Source organism: Delphinus delphis, chromosome 2 (assembly GCF_949987515.2).
Source record: "Delphinus delphis chromosome 2, mDelDel1.2, whole genome shotgun sequence".
Lineage (NCBI taxonomy): Eukaryota > Metazoa > Chordata > Mammalia > Artiodactyla > Delphinidae > Delphinus > Delphinus delphis.
In genome coordinates, this window is record NC_082684.1 from 13,314,326 (window position 1) to 13,338,657 (window position 24,332).

At 54.5% G+C, this 24,332-nt stretch overlaps 1 protein-coding gene across 2 annotated transcripts in view; it reads left to right on the top strand.

Moving 5' to 3' along the window:
* Window positions 1–24,332, top strand: part of CCDC88C (coiled-coil domain containing 88C) — a 128,937-nt gene that overhangs the window by 85,773 nt on the left and 18,832 nt on the right. For both annotated transcript variants that reach the window (XM_060004042.1, XM_060004040.1), the window contains exons 14-24: window positions 1,374–1,511; window positions 4,039–5,061; window positions 7,282–7,409; window positions 8,436–8,577; window positions 8,980–9,168; window positions 10,316–10,477; window positions 11,609–11,886; window positions 14,965–15,108; window positions 17,140–17,326; window positions 19,100–19,245; window positions 21,673–21,762. In XM_060004042.1, the coding sequence (XP_059860025.1) occupies window positions 1,374–1,511; window positions 4,039–5,061; window positions 7,282–7,409; window positions 8,436–8,577; window positions 8,980–9,168; window positions 10,316–10,477; window positions 11,609–11,886; window positions 14,965–15,108; window positions 17,140–17,326; window positions 19,100–19,245; window positions 21,673–21,762 (2,627 nt within the window). The remainder of the gene's footprint in view (window positions 1–1,373; window positions 1,512–4,038; window positions 5,062–7,281; window positions 7,410–8,435; window positions 8,578–8,979; window positions 9,169–10,315; window positions 10,478–11,608; window positions 11,887–14,964; window positions 15,109–17,139; window positions 17,327–19,099; window positions 19,246–21,672; window positions 21,763–24,332) is intronic.

Consider the following 24,332-nt stretch of genomic DNA (forward strand, 5'->3'; position numbering starts at 1 on the left):
GGAAGAAGCTTGCGTGCTGCTCCCTCCTGTGAGGGTTTGAGAGCTCCCAGATCTGTGAGCCAGGAAGGCAGCGTGCCCCTCACCCGAGGACAGGTACGCAGAGTCTGCTTTAGAGCAGTGATCTTCCGGGAGCTTCGGAAACCTCCCGTGCAAGGCCCCGGCCCAGATGGGCTGAACTGCTGCAGGCTCAGCCCTGCTGCTCACGGGGGTCGTTGGGCATCTCGGGGTCGTGGCCCGAGGTCCAAGGTCTTTCAGAGCTTCGAGAGCCATCTGGTCTTTGCAATCTATTTTTTCAGGACAGCCATCCCAAACCAGTACATCAGGATCATTTAGGAGCATGTCAAAATGCAGACCGGCTAGTCAGGAGCTCTGTGGGTGGCCGGGCCCGGAGCTCTCGTGGGGAGGGGCGGCGAACATCGCTGCACCCGCCGCCTGCTAGGCGTGTGCTGAGCACGACACAGTGACAGAAGCTCTCAAGGATGCTCGCTGCTGGTCCTGCGTCAGTTACAGAAACTTGCTCGTGGTGATGTCATTAGTAGGGAGGGACTGGACTCTGAACTCTGTCCCTGTGACACCAGAGTCATGCCTCTTTCCCAACTCCAGTCCCCCACGCTGAGGGGTTTGGCGTTGGCGGGAAGGGAAGCGCTCGCAGTGCAGACACCAGCATGGGCATCTCCTAGGAGCTCAATCTCAGGCCCTGCCCTGGACCTACTGAGTGGATCAGGATTCACCACCTGATCCAGGTGTTAGACACGATGAAGTAGCTAGTTCGTGTTTAGGAAGGTCAGGCGGGGTGACCCCAGCAGAAGAGTTCGGTGTCAGGGAGGTGATTGGATGGTTGTCCAGGCCAGAGGGAAGGTGGCCCGGCCCTAGCCAGGCAGTGGCGGTAGAGCAGCTTGGGTAGAGAGGGCAGGACTTGGGGACAGAGTTACTGGAGGGTGAAAGAGGAAGGAGGGACATAGCGGAAGACCACTCTGAGCAGCTGGGCGAATAGGTGTGTCACCAAGTGAAGTCCGTGGGACATCCAGTGGTGGTGGCCCCGGGCATGTGGTCTGACCCTTGGGAAAGCGGACAAGGCCTGAGATGGGAGCAGGGAGCCCGGAGGCACTTGGGCACATGGCAGTGCGGGTGAGGAGAGGTGGGCTGGGAGGAGGCTGACTGATGGTGCCCCTGAGCTGGAGATGCAAGTCGTGGGTTAGGAGCTGAGGCTAGAGGGGGCAGGGAGGTCCCTTCAGAGCAACGCCTGGACACTTGCCCTTGAGAAAAGTCCCGTTAAAGTGTTCTGTGGGGGCTGATGAGTTTTGGGTTTATTTTAAAACGTAGTTCACTTCGTGAAGCCAACTGTTGCCCGGCTGGGTCTTTTGGGTCTGCAGATCGAGAAGTTACAGACCCAGCTGGAGAGGGAGAAGCAGAGTAACCAGGATTTGGAGACCCTGAGTGAGGAGCTGATCAGAGAGAAAGAGCAGCTGCAGAGCGACATGGAAACCTTGAAGGCTGACAAAGCCCGGCAGGTAGGCACCCCCGGAACAGATCCCTCTCCTGAACCCCTGCCTGCAGGAGGGAGAGTCCGGGATTTAGCCATTTCCTGGGAATCCATCGGGGAAACGTGCATTACCAGGTACCTAGCCTAGTTGCAGCTCAAACCAGCAACTCTCAATCAGCTGTGGGGGGCACTGGCAGTGCCTGAAGACGATTTTGATTGTCATGACTTGGGGAGGAGAGAGGAGATGCTCTTGGCATGTGGTGGGTGGAGGCCAGGGATGCGGCTAAACGTCCTGCAACACACGGGACCAGCCCCGCATGACAAAGAATGACCCAGCTCCAGACGTCCACGGCGTCCCGCTGAGCACCCGATGTTTGTTTGCCTCCCACCACAGGAAGTCCCGGATGGGGGGCAGTCCATGCTGGTGCAAAGGCTCTGTGATGCCGTGCAGGGGCCAGGCCTCTCCTCCCTCTGCCAGTCTTAGCAGTGGCTGCCACACACTCTGGAGGGCAAGGGGCAGAGGGAAACCCTCCCGGGACCTTCTGTCACATCTTATTGGCCACACCCAACACATGGCCACCGCTACCTGCGAGGGAGCCTGGGGTATCCAGTATTTGAGTTTTTCAGCCTCTGATGTAGACCAGAAATGGGGGGAATGGGATGGTGCCACGTTTCGTGAAAAGACAGGCAGGGCTTCTGCTCAGGTGTGGCTTACGTAGAGGGCAGAAGGACAGGCGACAGGCAAGGCAGTTTCAGACGTGTGCTCTTGAGGGAATAACGCAGAGAACCCTGCTGGATGAAGGCGCTGAGGAGCCCTGGTGCAGGGCTGTCCTGAGGAGCTGCTCACGCTGAGCCCTGGAGAAGGAGGGGGAGCCAGCGATGCTGAAGGCCGCTGGGCGCAGGGGTGGTCCAGGGCAGCGGGAGGATCCCGTGCAGGGGCTGCGGGAGGGGAGAGGTGTGAGGGGAGCCCACAGAGGTGGCGGCCAGGATAAATGTACCAAGGGAATCACTATCGTTGTTTTACATGAGAGGGAGAGAGATGGGGTTTATGTTTCTAAATCATCCTGGCCTCCATGAAGGCATTTTAATTTGAACTGTCTCCGTAGGGGTCTCCATGCTCTTCACCTTGTGTCCATATTAACCCCTGGGAACGTTAGGACTTCTTTTTTTTTCTCACTGAAGTATAGTTCAGTTCTGGTGTACAGCAAAGCAGTTCAGGGGTGTGTGTGTGTGTGTGTGTGTGGTGTGTGTGTGGTGTGTGGTGTGTGTGTGGTGTGTGGTGTGTGTGTGGTGTGTGTGTGTGGTGTGTGTGGTGTGTGTGTGGTGTGTGGTGTGTGTGTGGTGTGTGTGTGTGGTGTGTGTGTGGTGTGTGTGTGTGGTGGGTGGTGTGTGTGTGGTGGGTGGTGTGTGTGTGGTGTGTGTGTGTGTGTGGTGTATGCTGTGAGTGTGGTGTGGGTGTGTGTGGTGTGGGTGTGTGTGGTGTGTGTGTGGTGTGTGTGTGGTGTGTGTGGTGTGTGTGTGGTGTGTGGTGTGTGTCTGGTGTCTGTGTGTGGTGTGTGTGTGTGTGTGGTGTATGGTGTGAGTGTGGTGTGGGTGTGTGTGGTGTGGGTGTGTGTGGTGTGTGTGTGGTGTGTGGTGTGTGTGTGGTGTCTGTGGTGTGTGTGTGGTGTGTGTGTGGTGTGTGTGTGTGGTTGTGTGTGGTGTGTGGTGTGTGTGTGGTGTGTGTGGTATGTGTGTGTGGTGTGTGGTGTGTGTGTGTGGTGTATGTGTGTGGGATGTGTGTGGTGTGTGTGGTGTGTGTGTGGTGTGTGTGTGGTGTGTTTGTGTGGGGGGGGTGTGTGTGGTGTGTGTGCGTGGTGTGTGGTGTGTGCGCGGTGTGTGTGCGTGGTGTGTGTGTGTGGTGTGTGTGGTGTGTGTGTGTGGTGTGTGTGTGGTGTGTGGTGTGTGTGTGTGTGGTGTGTGGTGTGTGTGTGGTGTGTGTGTGAGATGTGTGTGTGTGGTATGTGGTGTGTGTGGTGTGTGTGTGTGGTGTGTGTGTGGTGTGTGTGTGGTGTGTGTGTGTGTGTGGTGTGTGTGTGTGGTGCGTGTGTGTGGTGTGTGTGGTGTGTGTGTGTGGTGTGTGTGGTGTGTGTGTGTGGTGTGTGTGGTGTGTGTGTGTGGTGTGTGTGTGTGGTGTGTGTGTGTGGTGTGTGTGTGTGTGGTGTGTGTGGTGTGTGTGTGTGGTGTGTGTGTGTGGTGTGTGTGTGGTGTGTGTGTGGTGTGTGTGTGTGTGGTGTGTGTGTGGTATGTGTGTGTGTGTGGTGTGTGGTGTGTGGTGTGTGGTGTGTGTGTGTGTGTACTCTTTCAGATTCTTTTCCATTATAGATTACTACAAGCTATTGGATGTAGCTCCCTGTGCTGTACAGCAGGACCGTTAGGCTGTTTTTTGGGTACACAATGGGGTGGTCTTTTAGGGCCTATGCTTTAGTCCCCCAGATTAAATCAGACTTTAGCCCCAACTCACCGAAATACATTTGTGCAGCAGCCGCTGTCACTCCTGTCGTGTCTTCCCGCAGATCAGGGACCTTGAACAAGAAAAGGACCATCTCAACCAGACGGTGTGGACGCTGCGGGAGAGGTCGCAGGTCAGCAGCGAGGCCCGCGCGAAGGACTTCGAGCAGGAGAGCAAAGCCCTGCAGGGGACGGTGACGGAGGCCAGCGGCCGGCTAAGCAGCCTGGAGCTGGAGCAGGCGCAGGAGAAGGCGGGGCAGGTGGAGGAGCTGCAGCGGGAGCTGCGGCGGCTGGAGGAGGAGAAGGGGAGGCTGGCGCAGAGGGTGAGCTCCCTGCAGGCGGCAGGCGAGCAGGCGGACGCCATGGAGCGCGAGAGCCGCGGGCTGGCGCTGGAGAACCGGCAGCTGCGCAAGTCCCTGGACGCCCTGCAGAACATGCAGGTGCAGCTGGCCAGCCTGGAGCTGGACAACAGGCAGCTGGACAAGGAGAACCTGGAGCTGCGCAGGACAGTGGAGGCCATGCGCTTCACGGGCGCCAAGGTGGCGGAGCTGGAGCGGGAGAAGCAGGAGCTGAGGACGAGCGTGGAGCTGCTCAAGGCGCTGGGCAAGAAGTCGGAGCGCCTGGAGCTCAGCTACCAGAGCCTGAGCGCCGAGAACCTGCGGCTGCAGCAGAGCCTGGACAGCGGCAGCCAGAAGGCGCAGGCCCTGGAGCGGGAGCTGGGGCAGCTGGAGGCCGAGAACCAGGCCCTGCAGCGCGACCTGGAGGCTCTCCGGCTCGCCAACAGGCAGCTGGAGCGGGCCGGCCAGGACCGGAAGGCGCTGGAGCAGGAGGTGGCCCAGCTGGAGAAAGACAAGAAGCTGCTGGAGAAGGAGGCCCGGCGTCTGTGGCAGCAGGTGGAGCTCAAGGACGCCGTCCTGGACGACAGCTCCGCCAAGCTGTCCGCTGCCGAGAGGGAGAGCCGCGCGCTGGACAAGGAGCTGGCCCGCTGCCGGGAAGCAGCCAGCAAGCTGAAGGAGCTGGAGAAGGACAACAGGGACCTCACCAAGCAGGTCACCATGCACACGAGGACGCTGATCACCCTGAGGGAGGTGAGAGGGGGGCGGGCGGCCCCTTCGGTGGGGGTTGGGCAGGGTCTCCGTGCTGCCCGGCAGGTGCTTCTGCAATAGAGGTGAGACAGGGAGAGGCCCCTGGCATTTGTCCCCTGCTTCTAAACAGAATGATGCCCAAAAGCATAAAGAAGAAGTAGAAATCACCTGTTATGATCTTACAGCCCAGAGATAACCAGGGCTAACAGTCCAGCATATTTTATTTCTTCTTTTTTCCTTGTCCGTTTGTGTATACACACACTTGATACCCTACCTTCTCCATCCTAGCCCTGTTCTGTTTCTCTCTATTACTATACTTTTTCTCATTACGTTAAATAGATTTCAAGCCATGATTTCTAATGGCAGTGAGGGATTCATTTTATGGACTTACTGTGATTTCTTTCTGGACATTTAGATTGTTTCTGATTTTTCCCACGATTTTAAATAACACTGGGACTCCCCTGGTGGCGCAGTGGTTAAGAATCCGCCTGCCGATGCAGGGGACACGGGTTCGAGCCCTGGTCCGGGAAGATCCCACATGTCGCGGAGCAGCTAAGCCCGTGTGCCACAACTACTGAGCCCACATGCCACAACTACTGAGCCTACTTGCCTAGAGCCCGTGCTCCACAGCAAGAGAAGCCACTGCAATGAGAAGCACACGCACCGCAAAGAAGAGTAGCCCCTGCTCACTGCGACTAGAGAAAGCCCGCGTGCAGCAATGAAGACCCAACACAGCCAAAAATAAATTAATTAATTTTAGAAAAACACTGGACATCCTTGCACACACGCACCTTCACGAATGTATTTATTTTCTTAGGATATATGCCTAGAAGCGCAATTACAGGATGAAAGGGTACGACTGTTTTACAGTTTCTTGGTAAATATGTGTCTTACTTTTCCCTGGTAGTTTTTGTGTGGCTCACCCAGGCTCTCCTGCAGCGCCATAGGGTGAGTCACTGCTCTAGTAAACGACTCCAGCGTCTGAGTGGCCCATCACAGAAGCCGAGTGTCCACACGTGTGGAAGTTCCATGTGACTGTTCACAGACACCTGGTGCCCTCCATAATGTGGCCCTGCTGTCCCACCTGCAGCAGGAAGATGAAGAAGAGAAGGACCACACTTCATGGGGCAGAATATGGTCTCATAGCCGCACCTGACAGCCAGGGAGGTTGGGAAATGTGTTCCAGCTGTGTGCCGAGGAAGAAAAAGAAATAGACTTGGTGACCACGGAGAGGTCTCCCCATTAAAAAAAAGATCACTGACTGCCAGTGCAGGCAGATCAATACACTGTTGGGGAGAGATGCAAGACACCAACTTGACCCATTGCCCCTGCCTCTGTAAGCGTAAGTTAGGTTATGCTGCAGTAACGAAAGACCCCAGAATCGCAGGGCTTGTCACGTCCAAGGCTGGTTTCTCTTTCACGAAAGTCCAGGTGACTCTCTGGAGAGCTCAGCATCCCAGGCGGCTTTGATCTCACGGCTCCACCATCTCAACGTGGGGTTCGGGCATTCCCCGAGGCAGGGGAGAGGCAGCTGGAAGATCACACACTGGCCCTTCCATGCTGCAGCCAGGGAGCGACCCCGGAATGTTTGGCGAGCACCACCCTCCGTCACACTGCCGTTCCAGGCCTTGGGGGGTGTGTGGTAGCGGGTCCTCGTGTGCGCAAATAGCTGTGACACTGGGCAAAAAACGGTATAACTCCCTGGAGAGTTACAGAGGTGTGGACTAGAGTAAATGAACCCCTAAATGAGGTCAACATCCACTTTTGAAGAGTAAATCAAAACCAGTATTTAAAGTAAAATCTTTCTTCTCTTTATACTTTGTTCTGAGTTCTCTGCAATGAGCTAACTAGTTATTGATCCATTACTCCGTGGAAAAGGCAATCACGTTCACAGAATTCAAACCCGCTCCTCAGAGGTCACCATAAGTGGTATTTCAGACACTTGTCTGGATGTGTTTGGAGCACGTTCGATCGTTCCTGGACATGCTGCCACGTGGTCTGGTATCTTGAACTCCGGGGGCTGGGAAGGTGTGCTCATCCGTTCCCTTTGGAGGCATCCCTGAGGTTCACCGTCCCCACAGAACCGCCTGCTTGGCCCTCGAGACACCCAAGCTGGCCATGGCTCGAGAAGGTGGTCGCTCAGCCCTGAGACTGGCCTGCGCCAGGCCCTCCTGCCGTTTCCGCTGGGCTCTTTTCCCACGCTTGTCCTCACTGTCCCCACAGGACCTGGTGCAGGAGAAGCTGAAGAGCCAGCAGCTGAGCAGTGAGCTGGAGGAACTGAGCCAGGAACTGGAGAAGCTTGGCCTCCACAAGGAGCTGCTGCTGCGGGATGACAGCAGCAACGGTGACACGTGAGGACCCCTCCCTGGGTGGCTGCAGGCTTTCTCCGCTCACACCTGTGTCCCAGCGCCCCCACACCCTGCAGGCTCCGCGCCCCAGCCCCACCCCCAGAGCTCAGTTTACTTTTCACACCCGAGGGCCTGTTGTCACGTGGCACTTTCTATCCAGGGCCTCCTTCCTGGACATTCCGAGGCGGGAGTGGAAGGAGATTCTTTTGTCCAATGAAAAGGCTTCTGAACTTTTTTCTAGTTAGGCTTTTTTCGAGCAGTTTTAACTTCACAACAAGAGTGAGGAGAAGGTGCAGAGATTTCCTGTAGAGCCCCTGCCCCCGATGTGTACCCTCCCCCACCATCAACACCCCCACCAACACCTCATCATCACCCAGAGTCCACGGTTGACATCGGGGTCATTCTCGGTGTTGCATGTTCTGTGGATTTTGACAAACGTGTGATAACCTGTATCCACCCCTATAGCGTCATACAGGGTATTTTCACTGCCCTAAAAATCATCTGTGTTCCACCTGTTCGTTCCCCTCTCCCTCCACCAGCCCTTTAATTTTTTTAAATTTTAACTCTTGCTGCCTTTGCCAGCAGTGCTTTCCTAAATCATCTCGCTTTTCAAGGAAATCCAACACCTTGGACTTTTGTTGGACTTGTAACCAACGTGATGTCCTTTAGGTGTGGTGAAAAGGCCACACAGATTTACCGCTTACCTAGCACTGTGGTCTTGGATGGATTCCTTAACCTTTCTGAGACTCTGTTTCCCCATCTGTAAAATGGCCATAACAATACATGAAACGACGTCTGGAAAACTATAGCAGTGATGTTTCATTGACGGTGTCCCAGACACATCTATGCCAACAGCCTGGGGAACAGCTCTAGGTGATGGTTTTTGACTCCTGCAGTTCTTCTGGGACACATCTTGCAGCGTGACGCGGAAACCAGCTTAGTGGGGGAAGGGCGTTTTGGCAGCTGGGAGACTGGTAGCTTGTGGGTAGAAGAGGCAGATGAATACTACTGTGTATTTGTATTTTTCAGGAAATACAAGATTTTGGAGAGCATAACTGAATCAGCATTCAAAACAGCACTAGCCAGGAAAGAAGAAAAGATTGTGTTCTTAGAAGCACAGATGGAAGAGAAGGCCAGCCTGACTCACCACCTACAGAACGAGCTCCAGGTGGTAAGAGCAGCCCCCGTAGGGTCAGGCCGTAGGTCCTGGCTGTGAGGTCCCTGCCTCACCTTTCCCAGCCCCTCACCTGGGTAGCAGAGGGGCGGCCTGGATGCCCGTGTTCTGGAGCAAGTGTCGACGGAGTGGACCCCTGAGGCTCGGGAGGGAGAAGTCTGGCTGCGCTCACGTGGCTATAAAGTCGGGACTGGGTCCCGGCTGCTGCCCGGCAGTCACCTCTGCAGGGAGGGGGCAACGTGCAGGACGGAGGTCCTCCCCGCAAGAGCAAAGGCAGGAGTCTGGCGGGTCCAGTGCCGGGCGAGGGGTCGGGCATGCTGACGGGGGTGGGTTTGGTGTGGGGCCCCGAGCCCGGCCTCTTCCTGCCCCAAGTCTGCTTTCCCGTTCTCGCACCCGCAGTTGAAGAAGGAGTGTGAGATCCTCAGGAAGAGCCAAGAAGAGGGGAAGCAGGTGCAGAACTCTTTCAAACACCCTGTGGGGCCGTTGGTCGAGGGTCACCCGGGGAAGGAGCGCTGGGGGCCCAGCCCCAAGGAGGCCACGATGGAGCTGCTCCGTGTGAAGGACCGGGCCATCGAGCTGGAGCGCAACGTGAGTAGGGAGAGGCCACTGTCGACAGTTCTGCAGACGGAGCAGGAACTCCCATTACCGGGAAGGACCCGGGGTGTCAGAAGCTGTTGAGATTTATCCAGGTCTCGTTGGCCTCTTCTTGAGTTCCCTGGCAAGTCCCGTTTGCTCCTTGCCACTTGAGGTCCCTTCAACCTTTCTGACTGAAGGGGCAGGTCCCCCTTTTCCCCGGGGACTTACTCTATGCTTCCTGCACTGGGTCTGGGGCATCTCCACCAGCACTGTTTCTGCAGTGATCTGTGTTTCGGTGCTCTTCTGGGGGTCGACAGACCACGGTCCGCCCCCTGTTTTCATAAATAAGGTTTTATTGGCCCACAGACACACCCTTTGCTTACACATCGTGTGGGACTGCCTTTCCACGGCGACGGCAGGGGTCACTGGTTGAGGTAGAGACCCTATGGCCGGCAAACCCCAAAATAATATTTGCCGTCTGGCCCTTTACAGAGCGAGTTTGTCCACGCACGTCTAAACCCCTGATCTTGTTTGACGTCTCCCAACAGCCTTATGAAGTAGATAGTGACTATTTTCCTTTGACAGATGAGAAAGGTGAGACGGAGTTTAAGAGACCCGACCCTAAGCCCCATGCTGGTCAGGGAGAGCGCAAGACCACACCCCACGCGTCCGGGCCCAGTCGGTGGCGTATCTTGCTCGGCCTTTATCGGTCTCACGGAGCATGAACCGCCGCCTTCTACCCGCTGTCACCCGAGCGGGGTGAGGCTTTAGGGCAGGCTCTGGCTCCCTGTTCTGTGCGAGAAGCTCACAGACATGCATTCTCGGGGTGGTCAACAGAAAACAGAGAAGAGCACGGAAGACAGAAAGGATGCAGCAGGTTCAGCTCCAGCTCGCCTTTGCCTCACACTCACTCGCTCAGGTTCTTTGCAGCGTCTCCATCATGTGTATTCGCTTCTCTTGTGAAAGCACGTACAAAAACATTTTTTTCTAATTCTGTTGTCTTTCCAAGAGGGAAAATGTTACTTCTCTCATCCGGTGGATTTTGGCTTTGGCCCCCAAAGGGTTCCACGACTCTGTACCTGCTAACCAGCCATCCCTGCGGCTGCTTAGCGGGTACGGAGCCGGGGTCTGACTGGTCTCATGCTTCCCCCTTCCCCAGAACGCGGCTCTGCAGGCTGAGAAGCAGCTGCTCAAGGAACAGCTGCAGCACTTGGAGACCCAGAACACGGCCTTCAGCAGTCAGATCCTGACGCTGCAGAAGCAGAGCGCCTTCCTGCAGGAGCACAACACCACGCTCCAGACGCAGACGGCTAAGCTGCAGGTGAGGGCATGGCCGGGCAGCTCTTGGCGGGGGGAGGATGCTCTGTGTCTCCTAGAGACTGGCCCCAGCACTCTGACGACTCCTAAGCAGTAAGACAAAGCATGGGAGAGTTCGGTGTTCTGTTTTATTTTTGATAGACTCATTGTAAACCGAGGTTCCTAGCCTCAGGATCTCTGAAGTTGGTTTTCAGTGACTGAACACGGCTGCCCAGGCAAAAAAAAAGTTTATTTCCCTGCTTTTCCCTTGCAGTCTTGTCTGTTTCCCAAAATCTGTTTCTTGAGATGCTGTTAGGAATGACTTGGAAAAGAGGTTCTGGGATCAAATAAGTTTGGTTCGACAGAGTTAAGCACACTTCTTCACTGTAGGACCTGGCAGAGCCTCTTTGAAGCAGATGTGAATTTTTGATCTCTACGAGTGAAGTAAGGTATGAAGTAGCTCCCGGGCTGGTGAGAGCATCTAGCCAAGAGTGTTCTGGACCACACGTTTTAGGATGTTGGCTTTTATTTACCATTAATAGATTGTGGGAAAGTAAATGATCGTTCATTGCAGTTTCTGAGAAAGGTGTTTGAAAATATGTAACGTGTGGGTCAGAGACAATGAATAGGAGACTGGCAAAGAGGTTGGGATTCGTTCTGTTAAAACGAGCAAATAGGATGTTGGCTTGTAGTTTTGTTTTGGTTGGGGTTTTTGGTTATGGTTGTCATGTCTTTGTCTGGTCTTGATATGAAGGTAATTCTGACCTCAGAATTAGATCGGAAGTGCTCCCTTCTCCTAAATTTCTAATAATTTTGGACGTTGGATGGATGTTCTGTAAGCGTCAGTTAGGTTAAGGTCAAGGTAGGTTGTTCAGGTATTTTGTGTCCTCAGTGATGCTCTGTCTTTTAAAAATAGGCTTTTAAAAGTATTCAAAGAGGGTATTATTCAGAGAGAGGACCTTATTTGCCCCAAAGGTCCCGTCTGCGGAGAGCGGCTCAGGAGTGAAGCGCCCCGCGACAGTCTGTTGATGCCATCTGGCCTCCAGCAGTTCCTTAAGTCCTGGTAGAACTGTCCTTGGTCCCAGCTGCGTCTTGCCTGCACCGATGGTCCCTGTTATCTCAGTGTCAGCCTCCAGCCCCCTCTCCCTCTCGGCAGGTGGAAAATTCCACTCTGGGCTCCCAGAGCGCCTCACTCACCGCGCAGTACGCACTGCTCCAGAACCAGCAGACAGCCAAGGAGAGCGAGCTCGAGAACCTGCAGAAGCAGCAGGAAGAGCTGACGGCCACCTACCAGGCCCTGCTGCAGGACCACGAGCACCTGGGCGCACTCCACGAGCGGCAGTCCGCGGAGTACGAGGCCCTCATCCGCCAGCACAGCTGCCTGAAAACACTGCATCGCAACCTGGAGCTGGAGCACAGGGAGCTCGGGGAGAGGTATGTGCCGGCGGGGCGGGCTCCCCTGGGTTCCTGCCCCCGCCTCTGCTCTGTGCCCCTCGGGTCTCCTCTTGGCCTGCAGCTTCACACTGTCCGGGGCACCAGAACTCTCCAAAAGGGAGGTAAATCAAAGTCACCCTTAGCAATTTGGAGTTAGTGCAGCTGGAGACCGAGTGTCGGTGGATCTCCAGGTGGAGAAGGGGCGTCGTGGCCAGTCTTGGGTCAGGGAAACCTGTTGTTGGTGTGGGGTCCCTGCTCCCCTAAGGATTTTCTTCTCTCCTCCCTTTTCTCTCCAAACTAAGAATAAGGAGGAAGTTCACTACAGCTGCCAATTTACAATGACACATCTTGCCCTGGCTTCTCAGTTCTTTTCTTGCCTGTCAAGGTCTGGGCTGCGTTTTTTGGGGGTTTTTTTGCGGTACGCGGGCCTCTCACTGTTGTGGCCTCTCCCGTTGCGGAGCACAGGCTCCGGATGCGCAGGCTCAGCGGCCATGGCTCACGGGCCCAGCCACTCCACGGAATGTGGGATCTTCCCGGACCGGGGCACGAACCCGCGTCCCCTGCATCGGCAGGTGGATTCTTAACCACCGCACCACCAGGGAAGCCCTAATTTTAAGTATATAGAAAGTAAACAGAATGGTAGAGTGAAACCCCTGTATACCCACGACTGGCTTCTGCGTTTATCACTGTTTTGCCACCCTCGTTTCATCTTTACTTCCCGTTCTCCAGCCCCACACCCTTCTTTTCTTGTAGGTAAAATTTACATACCTTGAAATGCACGAGTCTTAGCTTTGCACTCTTGACAAATCGGGGTCCTGGGTCTTGTGTGCATTCGGTCAACCAGCATCACCTGAGCTCCTGCCCGGGCAGATCCTTGATTGTTCCAGGCCGCTGGGCAGGGGCTGCAGGACCCAGAATCTGGGAGCAGGTGTGGCGTGCACATGGCTCTAATACAGGAGAGAGAGGCCCTCAAACACTTGGCACGGGTGGCTGGGTGGGTGAGGAAGAGAAACTGTCCTTGTCCTGTGCTTGTGAGGCGGCCCTGCGGCCAGCGTTCTCCTTGACTCGGCCTCAAGATGCTAAGTGGAGCTGAAGTGCAGGGCGTTTCGTCACAGACCCGGGGGGTCGTTGGGCCAGCAGAGCCTCACGAGGGCATCTGAGGATGCTGTGGGCACGGGGTGATGGCGTTCATTTATCCTCTCACCCGGTGCTTCCTTTCTGCCTCCGTCTGGAGTCCTCCACCCCTTTGATCCACGCGGATCGCCGTCCTTCAGGGGCTGCTAGCCCAAATGAGCATCTTCTGCTTCCTCCTGCACCCATCCTGGGTGCATGCGACACTTAGTAAACACCTACTGTGTACGGGGTGCTGTGTCTAGCTGTGGTAGGAGAGGCATCCAGTTGACTAATGACGTGGAGTGAGAAGTGTTCGCTCCGCTCTAAAGCTAGCACGGCGCCCAGCACTCCCCAGGCACTCAGGTGTCCTGTTATGTGTTATAATAACATCTCACGATATCCTTCATGTCTACTCAGCAGGAGAAGGTTTTTGCAGGTGGAATTTGGACTGGTTCTGAAGGAAGAGTTCATTGTTGCTTTCCCTGTAGTTCTTTGCTCAGTACAGCACAGAACCAGTGTGTTACCCAGTACTTTGTTGGACAGAGGCTGGAGGCCCCTTGGGTCTGTCTGCGGCAGGGCTACACGTTCAGGAGTCTGGGTACCTGGAATACAGGGATGATGGCTCTACATTCATTTCGTTTGACACTTAAATCAGACGCTCACTCATTCGTTCTCTTAACAGATACTGAGCACTGTGCCTCGTACTGGGACTCGGTGGTGAGCCAGACTCGCCCGGGTTCTGTTCTGCAGTGGCGTAGTTTACTAACGGTCAGAGAGATGCTTGATCAGTGAGCTTTTCCAAGACGTTACAGCAGGGAAGCGGGAAGCGGGGACCTTGATGGTCAGCCGGAGGCCCTAAGTTGTCAGACCTTGGATGACTTTTCCCAGAATCGTTAATCTGGATGCGAAAGGTCACCCCTGAGAGCCAGGCAGAGCCCCACGCCCAGAACCACGTTGGGGATCCTCTGCTCTGAAGCTAAAGGCCACACATGTCTGTAAACAGCTGCCTGAGCAGGCTTCTGAGCTTGACTCCCACACAAGCACAAGTCTGGGTTCCAGTCAGATGGTGCGAGTACAGCTGCGCAGGGACAGGCGGGGTCAGGGTAGAGGTCTGGAGACGAAGGCTGGAAGCCCCCTGGACTTGGGGGCTCTTGAGTCATCGTGAGCTTGGAAGGTTCCAGCAGGTGGGAGGAACAGCCTGGGCTTATCTGGGACTCTGTCCTTGTGCTCTGCTGTCCTCCAGAGATAGCTGTGCAGTACCCCACACAGAGAGACAGAGGAGAAAATACAAAGAGGAAAATAAAAGGGCGGGAAGGAGGGGTGTGTGTGTGTGTGTGTGCGCGCGCGCACGCGCGTGTCCCCCGGCAGCTGCCTGGGCCCCCCAGGCAAGCCTCTGCCCCCCACTCGAGGTCTGGCAAGAGCAGGAGGGGCTCCCGAGGGAGAGGAGGGCTCACCCCGTCCCCAGTGAGCAGGGATTTGCTGTGAGATTAGCTGTCATGTGCAGTGGAATTCAGCTGTCTATTCCGTGGTTTCTTCTAGATCAGTTTGTGTTGAGTGAACGCCCTGTTAAGTCATTTGCACTCCCTGAGAGGAGGGTGTGGGGTTCAGAGGACGTTGTCTTGGCGTTCCCCGGGGGCCAAGGGAGGAAGGCTGCTGTGACAGGGAATCGAGGGGGCCGCGGGGGCATGTCGGGTGGGAGGACGAGGCCTCTGGCCCTGGGGCTGGAGGGGACCCCGAGCCTTCCCGCCCAGGCGCTGCTCGCACCCCCGGTGCCCTCCCAGCCATCTCCCTCCAATTCCCTGCCATGCAGCCTTGCCCCCTGCCCGCCCCCCTCAGCTCTGCAGAGAGAAACCGCCAGACGAGCCCCGTTTTCTCTGTGGAGGCTTCGCGGTCTCCCAGGGTGTCCGTCGCCCGTGGGCAAAGAAGGCCCGGGACGGGCTGCCAGCGGTGTGTCCCCTCCCCCAGGCACGGCGACATGCTGAAGCGCAGGGCGGAGCTGGATGAGCTGGAGAAGGTTTTGAATGCCGAGAGGGAGGCTCTGCAGCAGGAGCAGAGGACGAGCGCTGCGGTCGCGAGCGAGAACCAGAGGCTGCAGGAGGAGCTGGACAGGTAAACGCCGGGGCCCAGGGGGCCCACCTTCCCGCGGGCGGCAGCAGCTGACTCACTCTGCTCCCGCTGAGCGGAGGTCAGCCTGCCAGTACAGCCCCTGTCATGCTAACAGCTGGATGGTGGCGAGGTCAAAGGGGTGGTGCTGGGATGGAAGGGCCAGTGTGGTACCCAGGGATAGCGCGTCGCCCAAGCCGGTGGCTCTCACCTCCTGCCCTGAGATGCCGATTGGTTGCGTCAGCCACGGGTACATTCGTCATCTAATGGGTTCCCTGTTTGTGAATTCACCTCCTTGCTGACATTGATCTCTAAGCCTCAAATCAGCGTTCGTGGAGCTATCATGGACATTTGGGTGGCGAGACATTTGGGGTCACCTGATGCACACATTTCCAACAGAAGAGGAGCAAGGCATTCGACCCCTGCAGCTCATTCTGCAAACGAGCATCCTTTTTTTTTTTTTTTTTTGCGGTACGCGGGCCTCTCACTGTTGTGGCCTCTCCTGTTGCGGAGCACAGGCTCCAGACATGCAGGCTTAGCGGCCATGGCTCACGGGCCCAGCTGCTCCGCGACACATGGGATCTTCCTGGACCGGGGCACGAACCCGTGTCCCCTGCATCGGCAGGCGGACTCTTAACCACTGCGCCACCAAGGAAGCCCACGAGCGTCCTTTCTGTGGCCTGTTAAGTGCCATGGTTTTCGTGTTTTTGTGCTTTTGGGTGAGGATTTCGCTGTTTAAAATGGCCCACGAGCAGAATGCTGTCTCGTGTTCCTAAGTGCAAGGCTGTGATGTACATTATGGAGAATATGTGTGAGTGAGGTAGATAAGCTTCCTTCAGGCATGAGTTACAGTGCTGTTGGCTGTGAGTACATCACATAAGGTGTCTTTAAACAGAAACCGCGTAAAACGAGGTATGTCTTGATCAGCTGACAAAATTGTGTGACCAGACTCACAGGAACCCACCTGTGTGTTTCCCCCAAGAGCTAATTTAGTGTCTCAGGGACCTTATAGAATGTTACTACCAAGAGTAACGAGAATCTACAGAATTACTATCCTTTTTTTTTTTAAACAGATGAAGAAACAGGCTGAGATTGAATGCCTTGTTCAGAGTGGACGCTTGTAGTCAATGGCAGAGTCAGGATTTGAAGCAGGTCTTGTCTCTGGCATGGCCATGGGTACTGCCTCCTCCCCACCTCTTTGTGTTCATGTGTACCAGTGGCTACAGACTCCGGTGCCAGGCAGGTCAGGCACATGGGTGAAGAGTGCCAGTGGTAGACTGGACATGAGTGACATGGAGAATATACACTAACAGGTGTCAGCTGGGAGGAAGGCCTGGGGCCACCAGATTGTCCCCTGGTTTATGCTTTTTCTCTTAAGAGAAGCTGGACATTGGGATGTTGATGTGAAACTTTCAGAATTTTAAATGTTGACCCACTAATTCATTTAAAAAACACTGTAGCCAAACAAGACACATCTGTGTCTAAATTGAGGCCACGAGCCCCTGGTACTTTGAGCTTTCTGTTACAAATCTTCCCCCCGAGAAAGCCCAGTTGGATAATAGTTATTATGATGGTGCTAATCTTAGTGGATTTACATCATACCCCAGCATCTCATATTTTATCTCGGGAGTTGAAATGAGAAAGGGGCTTGGAATTGAGAAGAAGAGCTGGGCATAGACAAAGAGTTTTAGAGCAGAAATGTCTGGTTCCGTATTCAGAAAGAAAGCTTTTAACAACAGAACCTTTTTGTCCAAGTAGGCAGATATGCCAGAGCTCTAAAAACATAAGAGGTCACAACAGTGATGCTCTGTTGAAGTGGGTGCCCGCGCCTGCCTGTTCCGTCCCCCCAGTGCAAGGTGGGGACACCAGGGGTACCTTCATAGAAGCCCGAAGAATCCAGTTTGAAAGCCTCTGATTTTGTTCAGCTCCCTCATTGTGAGGCCCAGGGAGGTTGTGGTTCGGTCTAAGGTTGCACAGCTGTGACAGGGCCCGGGAGCACCCTTCAGGCCTCAGCCCTGTGGCTCTCCACCCCGCCAGGGTCAGCTTCCTGCACCACCAGCTGAAGGGGGAGCACGAGGAGCTGCACAGCCACACCAAGGAGCTGAAGACTTCGCTGAACAGCTCGCAGCTGGAGCTGAGCCGCTGGCAGGCCCGGTTCGACGAGCTGAAGGAACAGCACCAGAGCATGGACATCTCTCTGACCAAGCTGGACACCCACTGCGAGGTGGGGCCTGGGGCTGGGCGGGGTCTTGGGACACCGGGACGAGTCCCCCTGGGGTGACAGCCTTGGGCTCAGAGGGGTTGCCATGGGTCCTTCTTGGCGTCTGTGCTCCAAGACTGTGTGAAGGTGGTACAGAGGCCGGGAGGAGACCAGAGGCGTTTGAAAGGGGGACAGGCACCACGACTGGTAGGGATGCATTAGAAAACACCTTTGCATCTGACCTTTGCTTTCTGAGAAGGGTCAGAGCAGGCGCACGGAAACAGCTGAGTACTGTTTTATCTCTGTCCTCTTGGCTGTGTCCACACGGTTTTTCCGTTTCCTTGCATGTAGCAGCTGCACTGTTCTAGAGGAAGGTCACAGATTTTCTTCTGTGCTTGGGTTTGGCTGACTGGCTCCTCGAGATGGAACCTGCACACAAATCCCCCGGTTGCAAAAGGGGCAGAGCTCTGCCTTCTGGTGCACTAGGTTGGAAAGTACCTTCTTAAGCAGCAGACTCCGCTCAGATGAAATTGTAAGCAGACCCCGGGACAAGTAAGACAGGCAAAGTGGATGGCATAGGGCAGAGCAGCTGGGTCCCGTCCCAGCTCCAGGGCAGCCAAGACCCTGGACACAGCTCCTCTTGCCCTTTGTTTGTTGAAAAACACTCTGGGTAGCCTTTTCCTTTGAGCTCACGGGGCGCCACAGATGAGAAAGCAGAGGCCAGGGTTCTGGGATGCCCAAAGGCCCCTCTGGGCTGGGGCCTGTGGAGGAGGTGGGGGCCAGGACACAGGCAGACACTGGCTGAGGGAGCCCCGTCATCATAGGCTGTGCCTCACAGGGCCCTGCTTTAGGATTTCCGAGGGGACCTCAGGCCAGGGCCTGCAGTAGGAGATTGCCACCCAGTCTGTGTGAAGCCAAAGCTTGTCGTTTTCCTGCTACACCAACCATGATAAATGTATTCTAGACAAGAGTTGGCCATCCTCAGCCCAAAACTAAAATCCAGCCCCCAAACCTGTTTCCATACGGCCGTGAACTGAGAATGACCTTTACATTTTATAATGGTTGAGAAAGTGAAAAAAAAATGTTTTGTGGCAAGTGCAAGTGGTATAACACTTAAATGTCAGTGTCCATAAGTCAAGTTGTATTGCAACGCGGTCACACCTGTGCATTTACATATTGTCTCTGGCTGCTTTCCTGCTGTAACAGCACAGTTGAGTGGCTGCGACAGAGACCACCGTCCGGCCTGGAAAGCCTAAAATATTTGCTACCTGGCTCTTTACAGGAGAAGTGTGCCGACCCTCGTCTAGGACGGAGCTGGCCGCTAGAAATGATAGTGTAGCCACCAGATGTAATTTAAAATTTTCTAGTAGCCACAGTAAAGAAGTGAAAGGAAACAGGTGGGATTAATTCTAAGTAATATATTTTGTTCAGCCAGTATATCTAAAATGTCATTTCCACATGTAACCACAAAAAGCTCATTAACGAGCTCTTTCACATCTTTTTTTTTTTTAGTTAAGTCTTTAGGATCCGCTGTATCCGCCCTTGTGGCTCTCCTCATCATGGACTAGCTGTGCTTTAAGTGGTCCGCGGCCACGCGTTGCCTGCGGCTGTCGGATTGGACAGCGTAGCTGCCAAGGGAAGAGGCCGTTTGGGTCCTTTCAAGTTGTCACGAGTGCAGATAGTACTGAGATGGACATCTTGGCGCAGATGGCCTTTGCCTTCTTTTGGAAGCTAGATTCCCAGCAGCAGACTGACGGGGTCACACAGTATTTAAGACGTTGTTGGTCTGTGTTTTAGCTGCTCTCCCGCCTCAAGGGGAACTTGGAGGAAGAAAACCATCACCTCTTGAGCCAGATCCAGCTGTTGAGCCAGCAGAACCAAATGCTTCTAGAACAGAACTTGGAGAACAAGGAACAGTACCACGAGGAACAGAAGCAGTACATGTAAGGGGCCCGGGTGGGGGACGCCTGTCGACACGGGGGTCCTGGCTTCTCTGGCCAAGACCTGCCCCGCTCTGGGCAGGAACAGCCCCGGAGCCTGTTCTTAACAGCCTGTCCTTCTCTCTGTTTCCCTGGAGTGTTTCTGGGTTTCTGCAGTGGTGGTGGTTGGCTTTCATTTGCTTTTTAAAGGCTCTGCCCACCGCCAGAAGCTTCTTAGTCTGCTTTTGGAATTAAGTGCACTTCTAAAAATACAGCTGTGCTAGCAAGAGAAGTATCTCAGGGAAAGAATTCACGTGGGAGGCTGAGCGCAGGTGCCACACCCAACCTCCTTCTGTCGCCTGTGGCTGTGTCCCCTGATCGTCTGGTGCGGTGGGTCCCCCGTGTGCCACGGTGTTTGTTTATGTGGGCTTTGCTGTGGCCCCTGCGGTGGTAACCAGGGACCTAGTGGGGGTGATGGGATGTGGGCATACCAGACAGCGGTTGAGGAGCTTCACGGAGAAGTGGGAAGAAGAGCTGGGGTTCTGCTGCCGACACAGGATGGGCCGAAGGCAGGGCAGACAGGGGACATGAAGGTGGAGCACGGCAGGGCTCTGGGTGCAGGGAACGTGCGGGAGCCACAGCGGAGGAGGCTGCCGCGCCTGGCTAACGAGTCGGGATTCATTGGGAAGTGTTTAAAGGGTGCTGGTCTCGCAGGGCCTAGGAAGCTGCCAGAGATGAGGTCAAGAGGAAGAGCCTGGCACTGAGAACCTTGTGGTTTGCAAGTGAAACGATCCAGGACGCATCCGTGGGTCCAGGGGCTTTCCACCGCTCTGCCGTGGTGGTTGAACTGTCCTTGCTCGCGGGTGGGAATGGCTGGCCAGCGTAGGGAAGGCAAGAGGAGACAGGCTGCAGGGGGACATGGTCAGAGGCGGCTCGCCATCTACCAGGAGATGGTTTGCCTTGCAAACCGCACTGTAATTTGGGGATAGAAATGACCGTTGCCTGAAGTTGGCCCTCTGTAATCCAGCTGATAATAATTTCCAGCGGACACTGGGCGGTTGCTCACTAGAAGAGTAGGCGCCCAGACCCCAGGGGGATGATGGGATGACAGTTGTGCAATAGAGAGCGTCTGCAGAGGGCCAGGAGTTGGCAGGCTTCCCAGAGGCTGCTCTGAGCAGAGCACTGTGCTGGGGGCCAAGAGGGGCACGGGACCTGCTCTCTGAGTTTGTGCGCATCTCTGGGGCGGACCCAGCCGCAAAAGCACTCCGAGCTTAAGGCGGGGCAGCACGGCCGTGAGGACACGATAACAGATCACAGACATCGAGTCAAGGAGGCTGGGAGCCGCGAGGGGTTGGGGCTTGGGGGTCGGGGCCCAGTGGTTCGCAAAGCTGCCACTTTTCGTGATGTACCCCCTTTGTGGGGAGCTCCTGGGAAAGCCCCCAGCTTGGGTGGAAGCTTGGCAGCTTGACAGAAAGAAGCCTGAGCAGAAAGTTGCCTCTGGCCCGAGGCCTCATTTTCCAGTGAGGAAGCCGAGGGTCCGAGCTGTAAAGACAGCACAGGTGGTGAGAGGCCGGAAGGGACGGGAGTTGGTGGCCCTGTGGGCACTGTTGTATGGAGTCCACCTGCCTGACTCCCTGAGATAAAACAAAAGCACCCCCTTCGTATCAGGAAGGCCAGAACTTCCCTCCCAGGAAGCAGAGGTGCCCTCTGGCAGCCCAGGGTTCGAGAGGTGTCTCTTTGGTCTCTTGTGTGTTTTTGAAAATACAAACTGGTTTCCAGCATTTACAAGTCAGGAGCTTCTGCTTCACAGTCTGAGTTTCTGGCTGCTCTGAAAAGCGGGAAGGTCTACGTGCCACCCCAGGCAGCGATCTGCTGCGGTGGCCCAGTTGTGGCCCAGTCCCCACCACACCCTCTGGTTTTTCCAGGCCCGCTCTGTTCCTTATCTTCTCTCTGGACCCTAAAGTCTTCTGAGTTTGTTCCCATGGAAGTTTTCTCAGAAACCCAGCATTGGAATGGGTCCAGGTCAGAGGTCTGAATTTGCTGAAATGACTTTTTCAACCTTGATGCCCACCCAACTCCCTAAGGGCAGACCTCTCCCACCACCAAGGTACTGTTGATGTGCACGCCAGCAGCTGGCCTCGGGTCTGACCCTGGGGTGTCCCACACCCTGAATGGCCTGGCCAGAGAATCCTTGCTTCTGAGCTTGGGTTGTCAGACGGTTCTGGGTTTGCTCCCTTGAGTTCACTCACAGCTAGATCCTGGGTGCTTCAGCAGGCCTCTGCAAGGCGTTAGGGCTTCTGGACCTATGTCAGATGCTTCCGTTCGCATATTCCCAACTCAGCGACTGTGAGCACTGTGATGTCCGCTGGGCCAGGTCCCAGGCCGAGCTGGTGAGTAAGTTCGTTTGTTTTATTTAAAACTGGCTTGATTGTCTTTTCCCTCTCTCCACAGAGACAAGTTAAATGCCTTACGAAGACATAAGGAAAAACTGGAAGAAAAAATCATGGATCAGTACAAGTTCTATGATCCTGCTCCAAAGAAGTGAGTTGATTTAAGTTTCAGGGACTTGAACACAGAACAGAAAACCTTCCTTGTTCACACTCAGGGTGAAACTTTTTGTAGGGCCTGTGTCTTCCACAGTGACAGGTCACCCGTGTGCACATCAGAAAGATTTTAGAATTTCTTGCAGCCCCATCCTCATGCTTGTCCGGTGAGGGGTGGCAAATGCCGGCTGACCCTGACGAGACACAGGCTTAATTGAGCCACAGCCCTTTTAATGGGGCAGAGTCAGTGGTTTGGGAGCCGTTAAAGCGGGATGGAAGGGTTGCCTTGTCGGCCTCTTCTCAGGATTTAACGGGGTGCAGAAAACCATGTTTCTGTTTAGGGAAGGAACCTTGGATAGGACACCAGGCCCAGCACTCACAGTCTTCAAACAGGGGCACCTTTTGGCCGTATACAGATTTCTCTGGATTCACTGAACCCCAGGGCGACTTCACAGACATGTCCGCTTCTCCAGAGGGCAGTGGGTTTCAGGGCTGGCTCCATCCCCCAAGACTGCCAGCCTTGTCCAGCACGGCTCCCCCCAGGAGTCCGCCCTGCACGTGGTCCTGTCCCAGCCCAGCCTCAAAGTCAGGATCGCTGTACACCCCTCAAGGCCTCTCTGTTGAAATCACACAACCACAGAATTTCAGAACCTCAGTCTCAGCCTTCTCTTTGACAGATGGAGCAGTTGAGGCCCAGACGAGGAAACGGAGGGATTTGTGTAAACACAGTGCAGTTCAGTTCAGAGCAGGAGTAGAACTCGGGTGTGGTTCTCTCTTTTTTTGTTGTTTTTTTTTTCCGGTACGCGGGCCTCTCACTGCCGTGGCCTCTCCCGTTGCGGAGCACAGGCTCCGGACGCGCAGGCTCAGCGGCCATGGCTCACGGGCCCAGCCGCTCCTCGGCATGTGGGATCTTCCCGGACCGGGGCACGAACCCGTGTCTCTTGCATCGGCAGGCGGACTCTCAACCACTGCGCCACCAGGGAAGCCCCTGTGGTTCTCTTTTTGTAACAGCAGAAGCCTCCATTTCCCGTTAGCTGCAGCTTCGTCACTTCCTCATTAAATTGCCTGTTTTTACTTCACACAGCGCCCTCTTCCCTGCCCTCTGCCACCTCACCCGGATTCCTCGGTGCCAGGAGAGGTCAAGGAATGCCAGCTTATTACGCTTACCGTGAACTTTAGCAGAGGATGAGGAGGAGTGTGACGCTGAAAAGGGCATTTTGGCAGAAAAATGGCCATCTACTAGATCATCAGCAGAGCACTTCCTTCCTTCCCAGAGATAATCAAGAGTTAATAGATCACATTAGCAGAGCATGACTTCCTCCCCAGAGATAATCAAGAGTTAATAGATCACATTAGCAGAGCACGACTTCCTCCCCAGAGATAATCAAGAGTTAATAGATCACATTAGCAGAGCATGACTTCCTCCCCAGAGATAATCAAGAGTTAATAGATCACATCAGCAGAGCACGACTTCCTCCCCAGAGATAATCAAGATCTAATAGATCACATTAGCAGAGCACGACTTCCTCCCCAGAGATAATCAAGAGTTAATAGATCACATTAGCAGAGCACGACTTCCTCCCCAGAGATAATCAAGATCTAATAGATCACATTAGCAGAGCACGACTTCCTTCCCAGAGATAATCAAGAGTTAATAGATCACATTAGCAGAGCACGACTTCCTCCCCAGAGATAATCAGGATCTACTAGATCACATTAGCAGAGCACGACTTCCTCCCCAGAGATAATCAAGAGTTAATAGATCACATTAGCAGAGCACGACTTCCTCCCCAGAGATAATCAAGAGTTAATAGATCACATTAGCAGAGCATGACTTCCTCCCCAGAGATAATCAAGAGTTAATAGATCACATTAGCAGAGCACGACTTCCTTCCCAGAGATAATCAGGATCTACTAGATCACATCAGCAGAGCACGACTTCCTCCCCAGAGATAATCAAGAGTTAATAGATCACATCAGCAGAGCACGACTTCCTCCCCAGAGATAATCAAGAGTTAATAGATCACATCAGCAGAGCACGACTTCCTCCCCAGAGATAATCAAGAGTTAATAGATCACATCAGCAGAGCACGACTTCCTCCCCAGAGATAATCAAGAGTTAATAGATCACATTAGCAGAGCACGACTTCCTCCCCAGAGATAATCAAGAGTTAATAGATCACATAAGCAGAGCACGACTTCCTCCCCAGAGATAATCAAGAGTTAATAGATCACATTAGCAGAGCACGACTTCCTCCCCAGAGATAATCAGGATCTACTAGATCACATTAGCAGAGGACGACTTCCTCCCCAGAGATAATCAGGATCTACTAGATCACATTAGCAGAGCACGACTTCCTCCCCAGAGATAATCAAGAATTAATAGATCACATTAGCAGAGCATGACTTCCTCCCCAGAGACGATCAGGATCTACTAGATCACATTAGCAGAGCATGACTTCCTTCCCAGAGATAATCAAGAGTTAATAGATCACATTAGCAGAGCACAACTTCCTTCCCAGAGATAATCAAGAGTTAATGGGCGTACTCGATGTTCTGTTCTCCCAA